We start from the raw sequence: 14,442 nt of genomic DNA, 5'->3' as shown, positions 1-14,442 counted from the left end.
AGGCTCTGACTCGGAGTGAGCAATGGGTCCTTTTCTTGCTGACAGGTCCCATGGGTGGTCAGTGGGTCCATGTGTGAAGATCTCAGAGCGAGCGTGGACCCCCTCCCCAGAGCCCCCCACTACCTGCTGAGCGCTGGACCACCATGGCTGGGCCGTGTCTTCCTCTCCGGTGCTGGGGCTGCGCTCCGTGCTCCTTCCCAGGGCTGTTCCCCAGCAGCACCGGCCCTACGAGTGTTACCCCTCATCCAGACAGGAGGTTCTGGCCCAGAGGCCTCAGGAAAGGCACCCCTCACCGTCCTTTTGTTCATTTAATGCATTTCAGGATCACTGGGGATCCTCTTTCCTGCTGCTCCCAGCAGTTACAAAAATGAAAGTAAATGGTTACAGGAAATGACTGCCAAGGACACCTGTGGAGACACGCCAAGATCACTGAAGCAGAGGTCAAAGTTCCCACCAAGCAGCACGCAGGTGTGGCACCGTCAGTCCAGTCACTGCTCTCCAGAGGTCCTGGCCCCGGTCTGCCCTGCTCTCCAGGACCTGCGACAGTCGCCGTCCATGGGGTTTGCATGATGCCAGCGACCACGGCCCCTGTCCCTGGGGAAGTTGGCAAAACCCAGCGCTCCTGCAGTTTCCAGGCTGTGACGGAGCAAAGGCCTGTGTGCTCCACACCACACCAGGGCACTGCTCTTCACGGTACTGATGTGGAAACAAAAGATTAGAATATATAAATGTAAAGGCCACCCTTTACAATTCATTACACTGATTTCTTTGTTTGATTTCTTGCTACTGTAACAAAGTGAATAAAAACAGGTAAATAATACTACAACAACAACACAAGTTCCCTGAGGAATACTGAGAGCTTTTCCCCACCTGCTAAAAGTCTGCCAGAATTGAAAGGTCTTACTCAGACTCCAAAAGATGGCCAAAGTAATGGGTCGTGTTGTGAATGGAGGAATTGAGGGATGAGCCCTACCTAAACCCAGGAAGCTGGAGCTCCAGTTTGCAGCAGCTCTCCATGACTGGTGATAAAAGGGTTCATTTTTTTCTCATCCAATGGCTGTTCTTATCTCCTGAGCCCATACAGACACCACACTAACTGCCCCTGCACCCACACTTTCCAGCTAGGGCCTGGTCAGAGGGTGCAGAGTGCCAGGAATACATCTGGACTCTGTAAGGGTCACACAATGTGCTGAGCTGAGAGACCCCACGTGGGCTGTCTCCTTGGCCTCTCCCACAGGAGTCTGTCCCCTTCCACACTAAGGCCATGGAGGTGGCTTGCAGGACTGCAAAGGGCACAAACCCAACTACAGGCCATGTGTGAAGCCCTGTCTGTGCTGCCAGGAGCTGGACAAGGAGCTGGACAAGGTGTGGAGCGATGCCCAGGAGGAAGTGCCCACCACACGGCACAGCTGGCTGCCCACGTGGTCAGGACATGTGTGCACAGCTGGGAAGGGAACAGCCACTGCCCAGCATCGCAGTGCAAGGACAGCCCTGGCTTCTGGGTTACTTTTCTAGTCTTTCCCTGCTTTCCTCCTGCATGCTCTGGTCTCTGTGCTAGCCACGACAGTGGGGCAGGGGGAGACCTGTGCCCGTGGGTCAGCACCAGTCAGGAAAGTGCTGGCCTGGAGCCCAGGAAGTGCAGAAACCTCATGGTGCCTTGATACCAGGGAGGGGCAGCTCAGGGCACTGAGCAAGACAACTGCCCAGAGGGAACCTCCCTCCCAGCCTCTGCTTTGGGGGTCACCTCACCCCAAGCAGCCAGCGCAGTGAGACACGTGTTGGGAAGGGGGTAGTAGTAGTGGGGTAAGCAGATGGGAGGAGGAAGGGGATGAGGAAGGGGAGCTGGCAGAGCTGGGTCGTGAGGCAGAGCCTGTGAGACAGCACTGCTGTGCCCACTCGTGGATTAGAAATTGCCTTAAGATAGAAGCAAAAAGCGAATAGAAATGGCCCTTTTCCAGGATGGAAAGTAAAGAGCAGGGCTCCCCCGGGATCCGTGTTAGGGCCAGTGGTGTTTAACAGGCACATCAGGGACCTGGAGAAGGCAGTGAGTAGCAAGGTGGACAATTTTCATATGGCAAAAGTATTCCAAGCAGGAAAGACTGAGGCACCTGCAAGGACCTGCAGAAGGCTGTGCAGCAGACTCAGGTTCCTGCTGAGCTCAGCCAGTCTCTCATACGACACTCCGTACAGGGGCATTCACAGGCCTGGGTCTCCTCTAGCCCTGAGAAGGCACCTCTAGCTCCCTGCTGCTTCCTCCGCACTGCCGTCATGCACCCCGCTCTGACGCTGGTCCTGTGGTGGGACAGCTGCTTCTGGCCTGGGGTCTCTTTCCAGAGCCTAAGGAGTAGCTAAACGAGGGAATGAGCAGCTAAATGGCAGGTGAAATTCAATGCAGATAAATGTAAAGTGAATGTAAAGCACGTTGGCAAAAATAGCCCAAACCCTACCTGTACTCTCATGGGCTTTACATTAGCTATCACCACACAGGGAAGAGATCTAGGACTCACTGTGCACAGTTTGCTGAAAACATCCGCTCAGTGCTCAGCAGCTGTTGAAAAATAAAGGCAAACAACATTGTTAGGCATTATGATGAAGGGGATTGTAAACAGGGCAGACAGTATCCTGATGCCTCTTTGCAAATCCAGGTTGCGCCCACACCGTGAACTCTGCGTGCAGTTTGAGTGCCTGCCCCTCACAAAGCATGGAGAAGGACGAGAGTGTGGCAGAAATGCCACCGTTGGTGCCCCTCTCCAGAGACCCGTCTCAGCCAGCCTGGGAGGCTGGTGTTTCATTCCTCAGGGTGGGGATCTCCCACCTGGTCTACATGACAAAAGCCTGGCGCCTGGGAGGCGGATGCTCTGGTCACCTGGGCAGGGGGGAAAGACCCGGCCCTGCGCGGGCCCAGGTAGCCAGTGATGCTGGGGAGATTGGTCGGCTTGTGGCCAGTATTGGCAGCTTCGATTGGACCGGGCTGCTGAGGTCAGAGAGGTTATTTAAGGGCTCAGTCCAAGAAGAAGGGGCAGTCAGCCATTAGTGATTAGCCATGCGGTCATCCAGGTGAATCTGAGCCTGGCTCTCTCCTCATCACCGCATGCTCCAAGAGTGCCCTGCCTCCAGAGGAAACTCCAACCACCTCCGGACGATACGAGTGAGTAAGCTACTTGAGATCAGACTAGATATTTAGCTTACAGTAACTCAGATGCGTGAGCAAAAGGCTACCTCAGCCACCCTGGTTTGCTCTATGGGATTCCTCTGATATTCCTGTAAGATTTCTATGATACTGCTCTACCTTTTACCCTGTTTCTGCCCTACCCCCTGTCATCAATAAAGTTCTCCTTGTGACCGGTGTGGGAGACTTATTGAGGGGTGGGTCTAAATTATGCCAAGGAGGCCCCTTAGGTCTGTGGACTAAGGGAGGCTTCCTAATAAGCCCCTGACTTGGGGAAGTGCCCCAAGTGCTGGTATTGGGTCTAGCACCCATTGGACGATCAGGCATGTGTTCTCCAAGGTGCGCAGAGCCAGAAGTGAGTCCAGAGCCTTGGATGGTGGCTGCGGGAACCCCAGGCTAGCGGGTGTGCTCCAGGGAAGGGGTCGGCCGGACGGGAGGCACCCCAGGGAGGCACTTGGAGCCTGGAAGGTGGGCGGGCGCAAGGAGGTGGGCGGCTCAACACAGGAGCGCCCCCTACTGGCCCGCCACAATCATCACCAACCCAAGGACCGCTACCTGCAGCCTGCAGGCTGGGCCCTGTAGCCCATTTGGGTCGGCTGCTCCCACCTGCTGCTACTTGCAGCCAGGCTTGCTGAAAGCTGCCTGCTTTTGTTCTCCTAATTCTGCCCGGCTCTCTTCCTTCCCCATAAGAGGGGAAGGAGTCCTCTATGGCAGAAGGATGTCCAGGAACTAGAGAGGATCTAGAGATGCGGAACAGGACGATAGAGGGGTTAGAAGAATACAGGCTGTATGAGGGTGCTGAGAGGACTGGATATGCCTCGTTCAGAGACAAGGCACAGACGTAATAGCACTTTGCAAATACTTGACGGGTGCCATAAAGAAAGGGAAGACAACTGTCCTGAGCAGAGCAGATTTAAATTAGCTCTCAGATGAAGCTTCCTTACTGCCAGGCTAGTAGGACATTGGAGCAGCTGCCTGGGAAAACTGTACCGTCTCCTTCCCTGGAGGGAGGCTGAGAAGTGTTTGGCAGAGATGCTTCTGGGAGATGCATCCTGCGTGCAGGCAGGGCGCTGGACCAAGCAACCCCGGAGGTCCCGTTCCACCGCACGAATCTGTGCTTCCCTCCTCACTCATTTAGATCTGTAACCTAGGCATCGGCTGCCCTCCTCTCGCTCCAGCTGCTCCAAGCCTCACCCTTTCGACCTCTCTGCTAGCTCAAAGATTCAGCCTTGTCTTCCGAGCCATTTGGAAAAGGATCCTATTTCTGTCTTTATCATCTCACAGTCCAGCTACTGTCACGTCCTTTCCTCTGGCCTGGATGCCACCCCCTTTGCTTCCCCGAATCCATTCATTACAGTGTCATCTCCATTCCTTGTCAGCCAGTCACCCACCACTCTTTCCTCTCCACTCGGTACTTCTCAGTCCTCAGTGGCATCAAACACACGTTCATACACACTCGTACTCTCACCTCTAATGGACAGCAATCGCAGAATGCTTATAGCAGGGTATCTGCATGGAGACTGTCTTGGACGCAGACCTCGGACATGGTTCAGTCACTCCCTTAAGAACTGCTCTGTGGAGCTCTGCTCTGTGCTGCAATACGTTTTTTAATAGCAGCAGTTCAAAAGATGCCAGCAAGAGTAAGGATGCTGGGACTCGGTAAGCTCTTTGCCAGGCTGGGGTAAACAGGCTCGATTCCACCCAGGGCGGTCTTTTCAGTTGGGCAAATAGTCATCCCTAGCAAATAAGGAGTTGCGATCTCTCCCATCACTGATAGGAAGTTATTAGAGTGTGGCTAAATATAGACCAGTATTTGGATGTCTCTGGGCATGTCTACACATGCAATTCATGTTATATGGATTTACTGCATTGTAAACCAGCCCTTGGCAGACGTCTATATGTGAAGCCATTTGGGAGCAGATTTGCTGCTTGTGGGAGTAGCCTGCAAAAAGTCATGTCCTAGCTAATAAGGATTTGCATTCTCTCCCATCACTGATATTCAGTCATTAGAATATGGGTAAAACTAACCTACTTTTTGGATAGCTTTAATTTTTCCCAAGGTGTCAGAACCGGTGCTTGAGCCCAGATTTTACAGCTGAATCCTGAACCTCTCATGCAAAGAACCAAAACCCCAAACAGAACAGCCTTGACCGGGTGTCTTCATCAGGATATGCAATGTGGTAGCTCAGACCCATCTCTAGCCATAAGCTGTGTGTGACACATGCCAGGAGTTGGGTTTCTCTCCTCAGAGCTGTGGTACATTTGAGCAATGGTGACACCTGCACTGAGAAGGCACTTTCCTCTAAGCCCAAGATGCTGTCCAAATAACTATTCCATGCACTGGTACAAGATGGGGACTGACGGGCTGGGCAGCAGCTCTGCAGAAAAGGACCTGGGGGTGACCGGGGGCAAGAAGCTGAACAGGAGCCAGCAGTGTGCCCTTGGTGCCAAGAAGGCTAATGGCATCCTGGGCTGCATTGGTAGGAGCGTTGCCGGCAGATGGAGGGAAGTGAGTCTTCCCCTCTGGTCAGCACTGGGGAGGCCACATCTGGAGTCCTGTGACCAGTTGTGGCTCCCACTACAGAAAGGATGTGGACACATTGGAGAGAGTCCAGCAGAGGCCAACAAAAATGGTTGTGGGGCTGGGGGACAGGAGTGGTGAGGAGAGGCTGAGGGAACTGGATTTATTTAGTCTGCAGAAGAGAAGACCGAGGGGATTTGATAGCAGCCTTCACCTCCCTGCAGGAGGTTGCAAAGAGGCTGGAGCTGGGCTGTTCTCAGTGGGGGCAGATGACCGGACAAGGAGCAAAGGACAATGAGGTTAGATATGAGGAACATCTTTCTCACAAGGAGGGTAGTAAAGCACTGGAGCAGGTTACCCAGAGAAGTGGTGGACTCTCCATCCTTGGAAGTTTTTAAGACCCAGAAAGACAAAGCCTTGGCTGCGATGTTGCAATTGGGGCTGGTCCTGCTTGGAGGAGGGGGTTGGACTAGAGGTGACCTCCCAACCCTTATTTCTATGACTCTAAGATCCCAGCTCTCCTCACCACTGCTCAAATGTCCTTTGCTACCAGAAGCTTCAGCAGATGAGCTTTTGGATGATTAACTGAATCTGGGGGTGCTTTCATGTTTCCTTCAATCATGAGACAAAGTTTGGAAGTGCATGGCTGGATGGAAGTGTCACGCAGTTAAGTCAATGGCCAATGTCCAGTATTTTTCAATGGGAGTAGACCGCAGTTTCCAACGAATCATGGGGCTGAAGCATTGCATAATATTTCATCATGTTACACATTCTCCAGTTCATGTATCTCCTTTTTATTTGCTTGATTGTCAGCATCTTCAATGTGATTTCCACATATTGCGAACTCTGCTGCACCACTGAGGTCCCAAAGGGACTGTTTATCATTAAAGTAACGAAGGCCATTTCAGTTTCTTAATTGAAGACAAAGAAAAAAACCCCAATGCTGATGTCACCTTTGGGGACTGCGATGGGGAAAACAACCAAGCAGTTTGTTCAAAAGACACACAGTCCTCTTAGTCGGGCCAGTTGCAGAGGCTTTGCAGCTGGAGTCTCGCGCCCATCATTGAGAATAAGCCTAGCCACAGTGAAGATCTTTTCGTCACTTGAATGTGCAAGTGAGTTACTATTCACATGGCTGTATTACATGTTCTTACCTTTCAGTCTAACTACCTACTTCCTTTGCTTTAGCTTTTCGGATGGAAACCAGGATGGAGGGAACCTTTACTACAATGGAGAGCAACAGACACCAAGCCAAGGCATTTTGTTTGCCTTGAGAAATAAGTTCCAAGACAACACTGATGTTAAGGATACTACACCTTGAAAGCTTGCATTAAATACAATAAAACCATTTGCTTTTTAAAGTAGGGCTTTTATAATGTAAACTATTGTCTGAAATCTTTGCAGAGTTAAAAGAGCAATACAGGGGGAAGAAAGCAATGACATAGCACAGGTCAGAAAGGAGGAGAGAGTAAACTACCTAGACATTTCCTGTGTCCTCACAACAGGCAGGGTGCGCAGCCAGAGCCCTCTGCACAGAACAGGGCACCTGAACACGGCACCTGCCATGGACCACGGCAAGGGGTGTTTGGAGAGGAGGGATGCATTAGCCCAGGTCCCTGGTGTCTGGGATGGGACAGGCAGAGAGCGGGTTTGTGTCCCTGGCAAGAAACTAACAGCTCTGAACAGGAGGGACCAGAAACTCCAGCACCTGCAGTCAGTGCGGTGCTGCGTACGGCAGGTAGAGCAATCCCGTTAGCAGAGGGGTGGATGGGAATGGGGCACCCCAGCATGTAACCCACAGTGTCAAGGGCTCCAGCCCCAGCCCTGGTGAAGGAGGGAAGAGGCTGAGGTTCCTGAGCGTGTCGGCACACAGAAGAGATGCTGTGGGGGTTGGCAGCTTCCAGCAAGGGGAGGCAGTGAGGTTTGCTCTGCCCATGGAGATTGCCAATTCTCAAATGGAGGACGCTGCATATGCAGCCTCCAGCCAGACAGACTTTATACTGGGGTAGGGGGAAATCCCTTTCCAAACAGATTGAGAGCCACGAGTGGGCCATGACCCAGATGGGGAGAGTGCGTAAAAGTTTCCCAGGGGCAGCAGGAGCCCAAGGAAAGACACCGCGGTGGAGGAGAAGGAGAGAGGCTCTGGGGGAGCGGGTGAGAGACAGCAGGAGCCCCAGGGAAGACGGAGGGAAATGCACAGGCACAATAAAGACTGCTTGTTTGCAGCAGATAGGTCTGCTGTGCTGTTTGGGAGGTCTGGCCGCCCCTCTCTCATGTAAGGAGGAAGACACCCCATCCTGAGCACTGAGCAAAGGGGGAGCTGTCTGAGGCCACGGTGCTACAGGGAGCCGGGGCAGACAAGAGCAGGGGCTCAGAGCCGGAGCTTGTCTCTTTAGAAGTCACCCCAGGGCTGGCTGCCCGGTGTCCTCACAGCCAGCAGACAAGGCTTCTTCTTGGGGAGGCTTGAGGCGGAGTTCCCCCTGACATGGGCTGATCCACGACCCTCTATAGACCCTACAGAGCACTGAGAAGTGTGGGTGCAGTAGGGAGCAAACCAGTCCAGACAGGCATCCTGGCATTTGAAGGTGCAAACAGAAGTTACAATTTTTGCCTGATCTGGTTCCTGAAAGTGCTCTACAGCTGTGATCAAACACAAGTGCATGACTGCAAACTGCTTTAAAATGGCCCGGTTCAGCAAAAATCTGAATCTTCGTTATATGAGGGTGAAAGTGAAGGTGCTCCAAAGTGGAGTGCCCTCAGTAACTTCTGTCAGTGCTCGCTGGTATCAGGCCCAGTTGACACAGCCAGGCACTGCTCCCAGTGCTGATTTCAGAATGGGAGAGGAGAAAGGAGTGGAGGGAGCTCATTCTGGGGGATGCCCAGCTGGTGGTAGGCAGTGAGGCAGGTGTATTGGAGCCCCTCTGAGGTGGGACCTCTGGTCCACCCACCCTCCTACTTCTGCATGGCTGGGGAAACCCCAGAAGGGACCTCCCTCCCTGCCTTCGCCCCCTCCCATCCTGAGTCAGCATGGGAGCTGGGAGAGGGGACAGGGAAAGGGCTGCAGATATGCCACCTCTCTCTCTGGATGGGCTCCAAATTGTAGCTTAATCTCCCACCCTCTCAACCCAGTAGCAAATATCTGTTGCATTTGGAGTATTGCTCTAACTCATGGTGCTTTCCATGATGTGCCATGAGTTAGGGCTGGGATCTGCTCTTCTGTCTGTGCCTTGAAAGACCAAAATATCTCCCCTGACTCCCATACCAGGTGAAACCCATTTTTCCAACTGGTATCACCACCGCACCAAGTTACCCAAGTCTCATCACAAGCAGGAGATCCTCAGCCTGCTATCCCACACTGCCATAGCAATCGAGGCCAGACTTACAGTGGAGAAGCTCTGATGCCAAAACATAAGGAAACAGACAGTGCTGTTAGTGGAAAATGCAGCACATAAATCACCTCTTCTCCTGCCCTATGGGCTTAACATATCATCTGAAGGGAAGGGCACTGGAAAGTAAGTGAAATTGTACCATAATCATTAGCAAATGGCACAGTGTGAACAGCCGTGCTGATTTTCTTGTCCAGAGAAGCATTTGCTGACTGTGTGTTTTCCATTCCAGATGGTTTAGGACGCGGGCCATGGACAGCTGCAACAGCAATGCTTCTGCCAAAAGCTTTTTTCTGGTTGGGTTTCCTGCTCTTCAGGACTACCAGCTCCCGCTCTTTCTTGTCTTTCTCTTATTCTACCTGCTCATACTAGTCGGCAACATCGCCATCATCACGGTTGTGGTGGTCGACCCAAAGCTTCACAAGCCCATGTACTTTTTCCTAACGAATCTCTCCGTGTTAGATATCCTGTTCACAACCACGACCATTCCCAAAATGCTGGCTATGTTTCTGGTCAATGCCAAAATGATTTCTTTCCAGGCCTGTTTCCTGCAGATGTACAGTTTCCATGGGCTAACGGTGACAGAAGCCCTGATTCTGGTGGTCATGTCTTACGATCGCTATGAAGCCATTTGCAATCCTTTGCATTACTCGGTTAAAATGACCAAGAGGATGAACATCCAGCTGGCAGCAAGTGCCTGGATAACTGCCTTGATCATACCAGCACCTGTCATGATCCATACCTCTCAGTTAGCATTTGGTGAAACCACCAAAGTTTATCACTGCTTTTGTGATCACTTGTCTGTGGTACAAGCAGCCTGCCCGGATTTTGGTGCCACTTTTCAGAACTTCTTGGGGTTTTGCATTGCCATGACGGTCTCCCTTGTGCCTCTTACCCTTGTCATCCTGTCATATGTGCTGATCATAATCTCCATATTAAAGATCGACTCCAGGGAAGGTCGCAGGAAAGCCTTTTCCACATGCACTTCCCATCTGATTGTGGTTGGCAGTTATTACTTTTCCTTGGCTGTATCTTACATCTCTTACAGAGCAGACATGCCTACTGATATCCACGTCATGAGCAATGTGGTCTTTGCTATTTTGACTCCTTTGTTAAATCCCCTCATTTATACTTTACGTAACAGGGAAGTGAAACAGGCAATAAGACAGTTTATTGTACTCAAGATCTTTCCTCCCTTTAAAAACATTTTAGTGCTTTAGGGCACATTTGCTTCAGCACTATGTAAACCTCTGCACTATTTCTGTTCTTTTGAAAAGGGATTAATTAAGGCTAAAGTGGTTTGCAAAACCTTCTTTGTGGTCCTTGCAGTGGGATGAATTTCATGCAATCCGGTAGTGCTAACTATCCTCCTTGGGCTTGAAAAAGGGTAATTATATTGGGAATTTTGCTACTTGGATTGCTTTCTTCTCTGGACAACCACCTTCAATCATCATGTGATACCCTGATTATTGCAAAATCAGTTTAAGTGTGTGCAAGTGCCTTAAAATGTGTCATGGAATCATAGAAGGAGAAGGGACCTGTATGATCATCAAGTCCGGTCCCCTGCCCTGAGCAGGAAGTATTGGGCTCAAGTGAGCTCAACAAGGTGCTTGTCCAGCCTCATTTTGAACACCTCCAATGAGGGTGACTGCACCACCTGTGCTGGGACCATGTTCCAGATTGTGGTGACACCTACAGAGAAAAAGTTCTTTCTTATGACCAGCCTGAATCCACCCGCTATTAGTTTATGCCCATTGTTCCTCATCCTCCCTTGAGATGCCCTCCTGAATAGTTGCTGTCCTGGTTCTTGATGCTTCCCCCTGAGGTACTCGTAGGCAGCTATCAAGTCACCTCTCAGCTTTCTCTTCCTCAGGCTGAACCAGCCTAGTTCCTGGACTCTCTCCTCATAAGGTCTACCCTCCATGCCCTTAGTCAAATGGGTGGCCCTTCTTTGTACCCTCTCGAGCTTATCCATGTCCTTATTGAAGTGCAGTGCCCAGAAGTGGGCACAGCACTCCAGCTGAGGCCTCACCAGTGATGAATAGAGAGGGAGGAGTACCTCCCCAGATCTATCGGTCATACAACAGTTGACGCATGCCAGAGTTTTACTGGCCCTTTGGCAGCCTCATCACACTGCCAAAAGGGCCAATAAAACTCTGGCGTGCATCAGCCGCTGGTCTATAAAGGAAAAAAAGCAACTTCATAGAAAAGGGCAGTGTGTTGCACTGCATTTATTATCTGTAGCCCCAACCCTTGACAGGTGCCCCACCCCCAGTCACCATCTTGGGACTGGAAGTCCCTCCCCTTGTCCTAGAAGTACTCTTTTGTGCGTGGTCCTCCTTGAAACCAGAAAATAAAGAAACCGTATACCAATAAATAAACAAAATAAAATAAAATAAAACATCTATTTTATTTTAATTTTATTTAAAAAAAGATGTTGTCCTGATTTACATGGGGTTACCTAATGTATGTAGAGGCAATTGCATAATAGCTCAAAATACACTCTTACTCTTGTATATTGTGTGGTGGGGAAGGGGGTGTATGTGGGGTTGGGGAGTGGGTGTGTGTAACAGAGGGCCCTGGGCTCTCTGTTACTTTAAAGTAAAGACAGCCCAGCCAGGGAGCACTGCAGGGCAGGCAGGGTGCAGCAGCTAAAAGTTGCTAGGGCAACAGGGCAAAATGAGGCGGTCAGCAGACACCTGCAAGTGGTCAGCTGACTGGATGCAGGCAGGGCCCTGGGTGCATATAAGTCCAAGGTTGGGGCTGTCAGGGAAATCTCTCCCTGGATGCCAGAAGGGAAGGAGCTCCTGCCCAGGGATGCTGGGCTGACTGCTTTGCTGCCTACAGGAGCAGGGAGGCTCAGGGAGCATGCGAGGTATCCTGGCAGGAAGGCATGCTATTTCAGGGTAAGGGTTTGCCCTCTTAAATGGGAAGAGGGCTGCTACTTTGTTATGATAATGTTACAGCTCAGGGACTTATGTCACATTACTATTTCTTTACCAGTGGTTTAGGATGAGGCTGCAAGGGGAGGTAAGGAGGTCTCATTATTGCCCAAGGGGCACATGACTGCCAGGGGTAGGCTCAAGCAGTTTTTGAGCCCAGAACAGACAGAAAGAGGGTGCAGCCACACAGGGGCCAGGGGAGCAGTGACTGGAAAGGACAAACTGAAGCTAGTGCCTCAAAGCCTGGTTCGATTCAGTGGGCCCAGGCTAGAAGGTGTAGTGAGATTAAAGTGGCAAAGGCCAAGGAGGAACAACATTTCTGTAACACTCATGAGGTATGGTAAAGAGGAGGATTTGGAGCCACAATTAGCCCATAAGGCTTTGGGTGACCTGCCAGGCACAGTTGACTACAGAGACCCAGCCAGGGGCCTGGGACCAATGAGGATAACTAGGGTGTGGGGGACACTACTGGGGGTTTTGGTGGGACCAGAGCTATGCAAAGGTCTGTGGGAAGCCTCCCTATTCATTTATATTTCCATCCAGGTGTGGCAGGCGAGACAGGAGGGTACTCCAGGGGTGGAGCAGGACATAGTTGCAGAGCCAGTGAGGGGCATCACGGCCACCCCTGAGACCCTGATGTGTTACAATGTGCATGTGTGGTGTGGTGTGCAGGGTGTACGTATGGGGTATGGGTATGTTAGGTGCGGTATGTGAAGGAGGGTGGGGGGGTGGATATGGAGGGTTGCAAGGGTGGGGTGTGTGGCTGGGGTGGAGGTGTGGGTGTGCATGTTTGTGTGAGGGGGTGGGAGTGTGTGTGGGGGCTGTGGGAGGGTGTGGGTGTGTTTAGGAGTCTGGTGGGGGGTGAGGGGGTGTGGCAGGGTGTGGGTGTGTGGGTGGGAGGGCCATCTGCAGAGTCCCTGGCGTGTGCGAATCCCTGGAGCTGCATGTGGTGGCAGTGAGCGGGGCCAGCCCAGCCCTGCCCTACAGTGCAAAGGAGGCAGTCAGGCCCACAGGCTGCAGGAAGAGGAGCTCCTGGGAGAGAAGGGCTGCAGGAGACAGGCAGGGAGGCACCGAGGCCACCCATGAGAGCAGGGTTGGGAGAGCTGAGTGGGAAGTGTGGCTTCAGGTGACATTGAGCCAGGGTGGGGGAGATTCAGTTTGTGAAGCAGCTTGCTTGTGTTTCTGCTGCATTTACGCTTGGGACCGGAGGACCAGGTTGTGGCTGTAGGAGAGGAGGAAGACCGCGGTGGGGTGCTGGTGGGGCACTCTGTGACAGGTAGCCAGCCTGGGCTCAGTGGCCTGGAGGGCTCAGGGCTGGCCCATAGGACGAGAGTGCAGGACATGGCCAGGGGCCCGGATCATGTGAGTGTGAGACAGGTCTGGGGCCCAGGAGCCAAGGCCCGAGGCAGGAAGTCTAAGCTGAGGAGCACAGCCAGAACAGAAGCACCAAGGCGGGGAAGGCTGAGGGCCAACAGCTGCGTTGGGCCAGAGAGCCCACTCTCAATGAGGAGGGAGTAATATCGACGAGGCGTAAGTGTGACTACAAGGGAGGATGGAGCTGTGAATATAGCCCATAAGGGAACTGGCACCATGAGGCTCTGGCAGGGCCAGGAGGGCCACAACTTAGAGCCTGAGGGGCAAGACCAGAGCCAGCTGAGTACAGGACATACCAGCTAGCTAAGTGAACTGGGTCTTACTCTGGGACTGCTGGGTGGCCTCCCTAGACACCATGAAAGTTCCCTCAAGGCTTGGATGGTGAGATCAAAAAGGGAGGGGACCTGAGGAGCCAGAGCGGGGCAGGAATTGCTCGGCCGCAGGGACCCTGGGGCCGGGCTCTGCCACGGGAGCCAGTGCACAATTGTTACGGGTCAGATGTGTCCACGTGTCCGGAGCTGCAGCGCTCCAGGTAGAGCAGTCTCCTTTTAGGTGTTAAACCAATATGTTTGCAGTGAAAATGGTTGGGGGGCTGGGGCACATGATTTGTGAGGAGAGACTGAGGGAAATGGGCTGTCTTTGCCTGCAGAAGAGAAGACCGAGGGGGATTGAATAGCAGCCTTCAACTCCCTGCAGGGGATGCAAAGAGGATGGAGCGGGGCTGTTCTCAGTGGGGGAAGATGGCAGGACAAGGAGCAAAGGGCTCCAGCTGCAGCAAGGGGAGTTCAGGTTAGATATAAGGAAAAACTTTCCCACTAGGAGAGGTAGTAAAGCACTGGTGAAGGCTACCTGAAGAGTTGAGGAGTCTCCATCCTTGGAGGTTTTGAAGCGCCAGTTAGACAAAACCTTGCCTTGGATGAACTAGTTGGGGCTGGTCCTGCTTTGAGCAGGGGGTTGGACTAGATGTGACCTCCCAAGGTCCCTTCTAACCCTCATGTTCTATGACTCTATGATCCCAGCTCTTCTGATCACCCCTCAGATGTCCTTTGC

General features: G+C 52.2%; 1 protein-coding gene across 1 annotated transcript; it reads left to right on the top strand.

The window, feature by feature from the left end:
- Positions 1–9,327: 9,327 nt before the first annotated feature.
- On the top strand, positions 9,328–10,296 carry LOC132249493 (olfactory receptor 2AT4-like). The gene has a single exon (XM_059724757.1). The coding sequence runs from the start codon at positions 9,328–9,330 to the stop codon at positions 10,294–10,296; it is 969 nt and encodes a 322-aa protein (XP_059580740.1).
- Positions 10,297–14,442: the final 4,146 nt, after the last annotated feature.

Source organism: Alligator mississippiensis, chromosome 1, assembly GCF_030867095.1.
Source record: "Alligator mississippiensis isolate rAllMis1 chromosome 1, rAllMis1, whole genome shotgun sequence".
NCBI classification, from domain to species: Eukaryota; Metazoa; Chordata; order Crocodylia; family Alligatoridae; genus Alligator; species Alligator mississippiensis.
Note: the sequence above shows the minus strand (reverse complement) of the source record. Positions and strands in the feature narration are given on the sequence as shown.

Excerpts from the sequence above, each read along its gene's own strand:
- LOC132249493 (XM_059724757.1), top strand. The coding sequence starts at position 9,328 with ATGGACAGCTGCAACAGCAATGCTTCTGCCAAAAGCTTTTTTCTGGTT.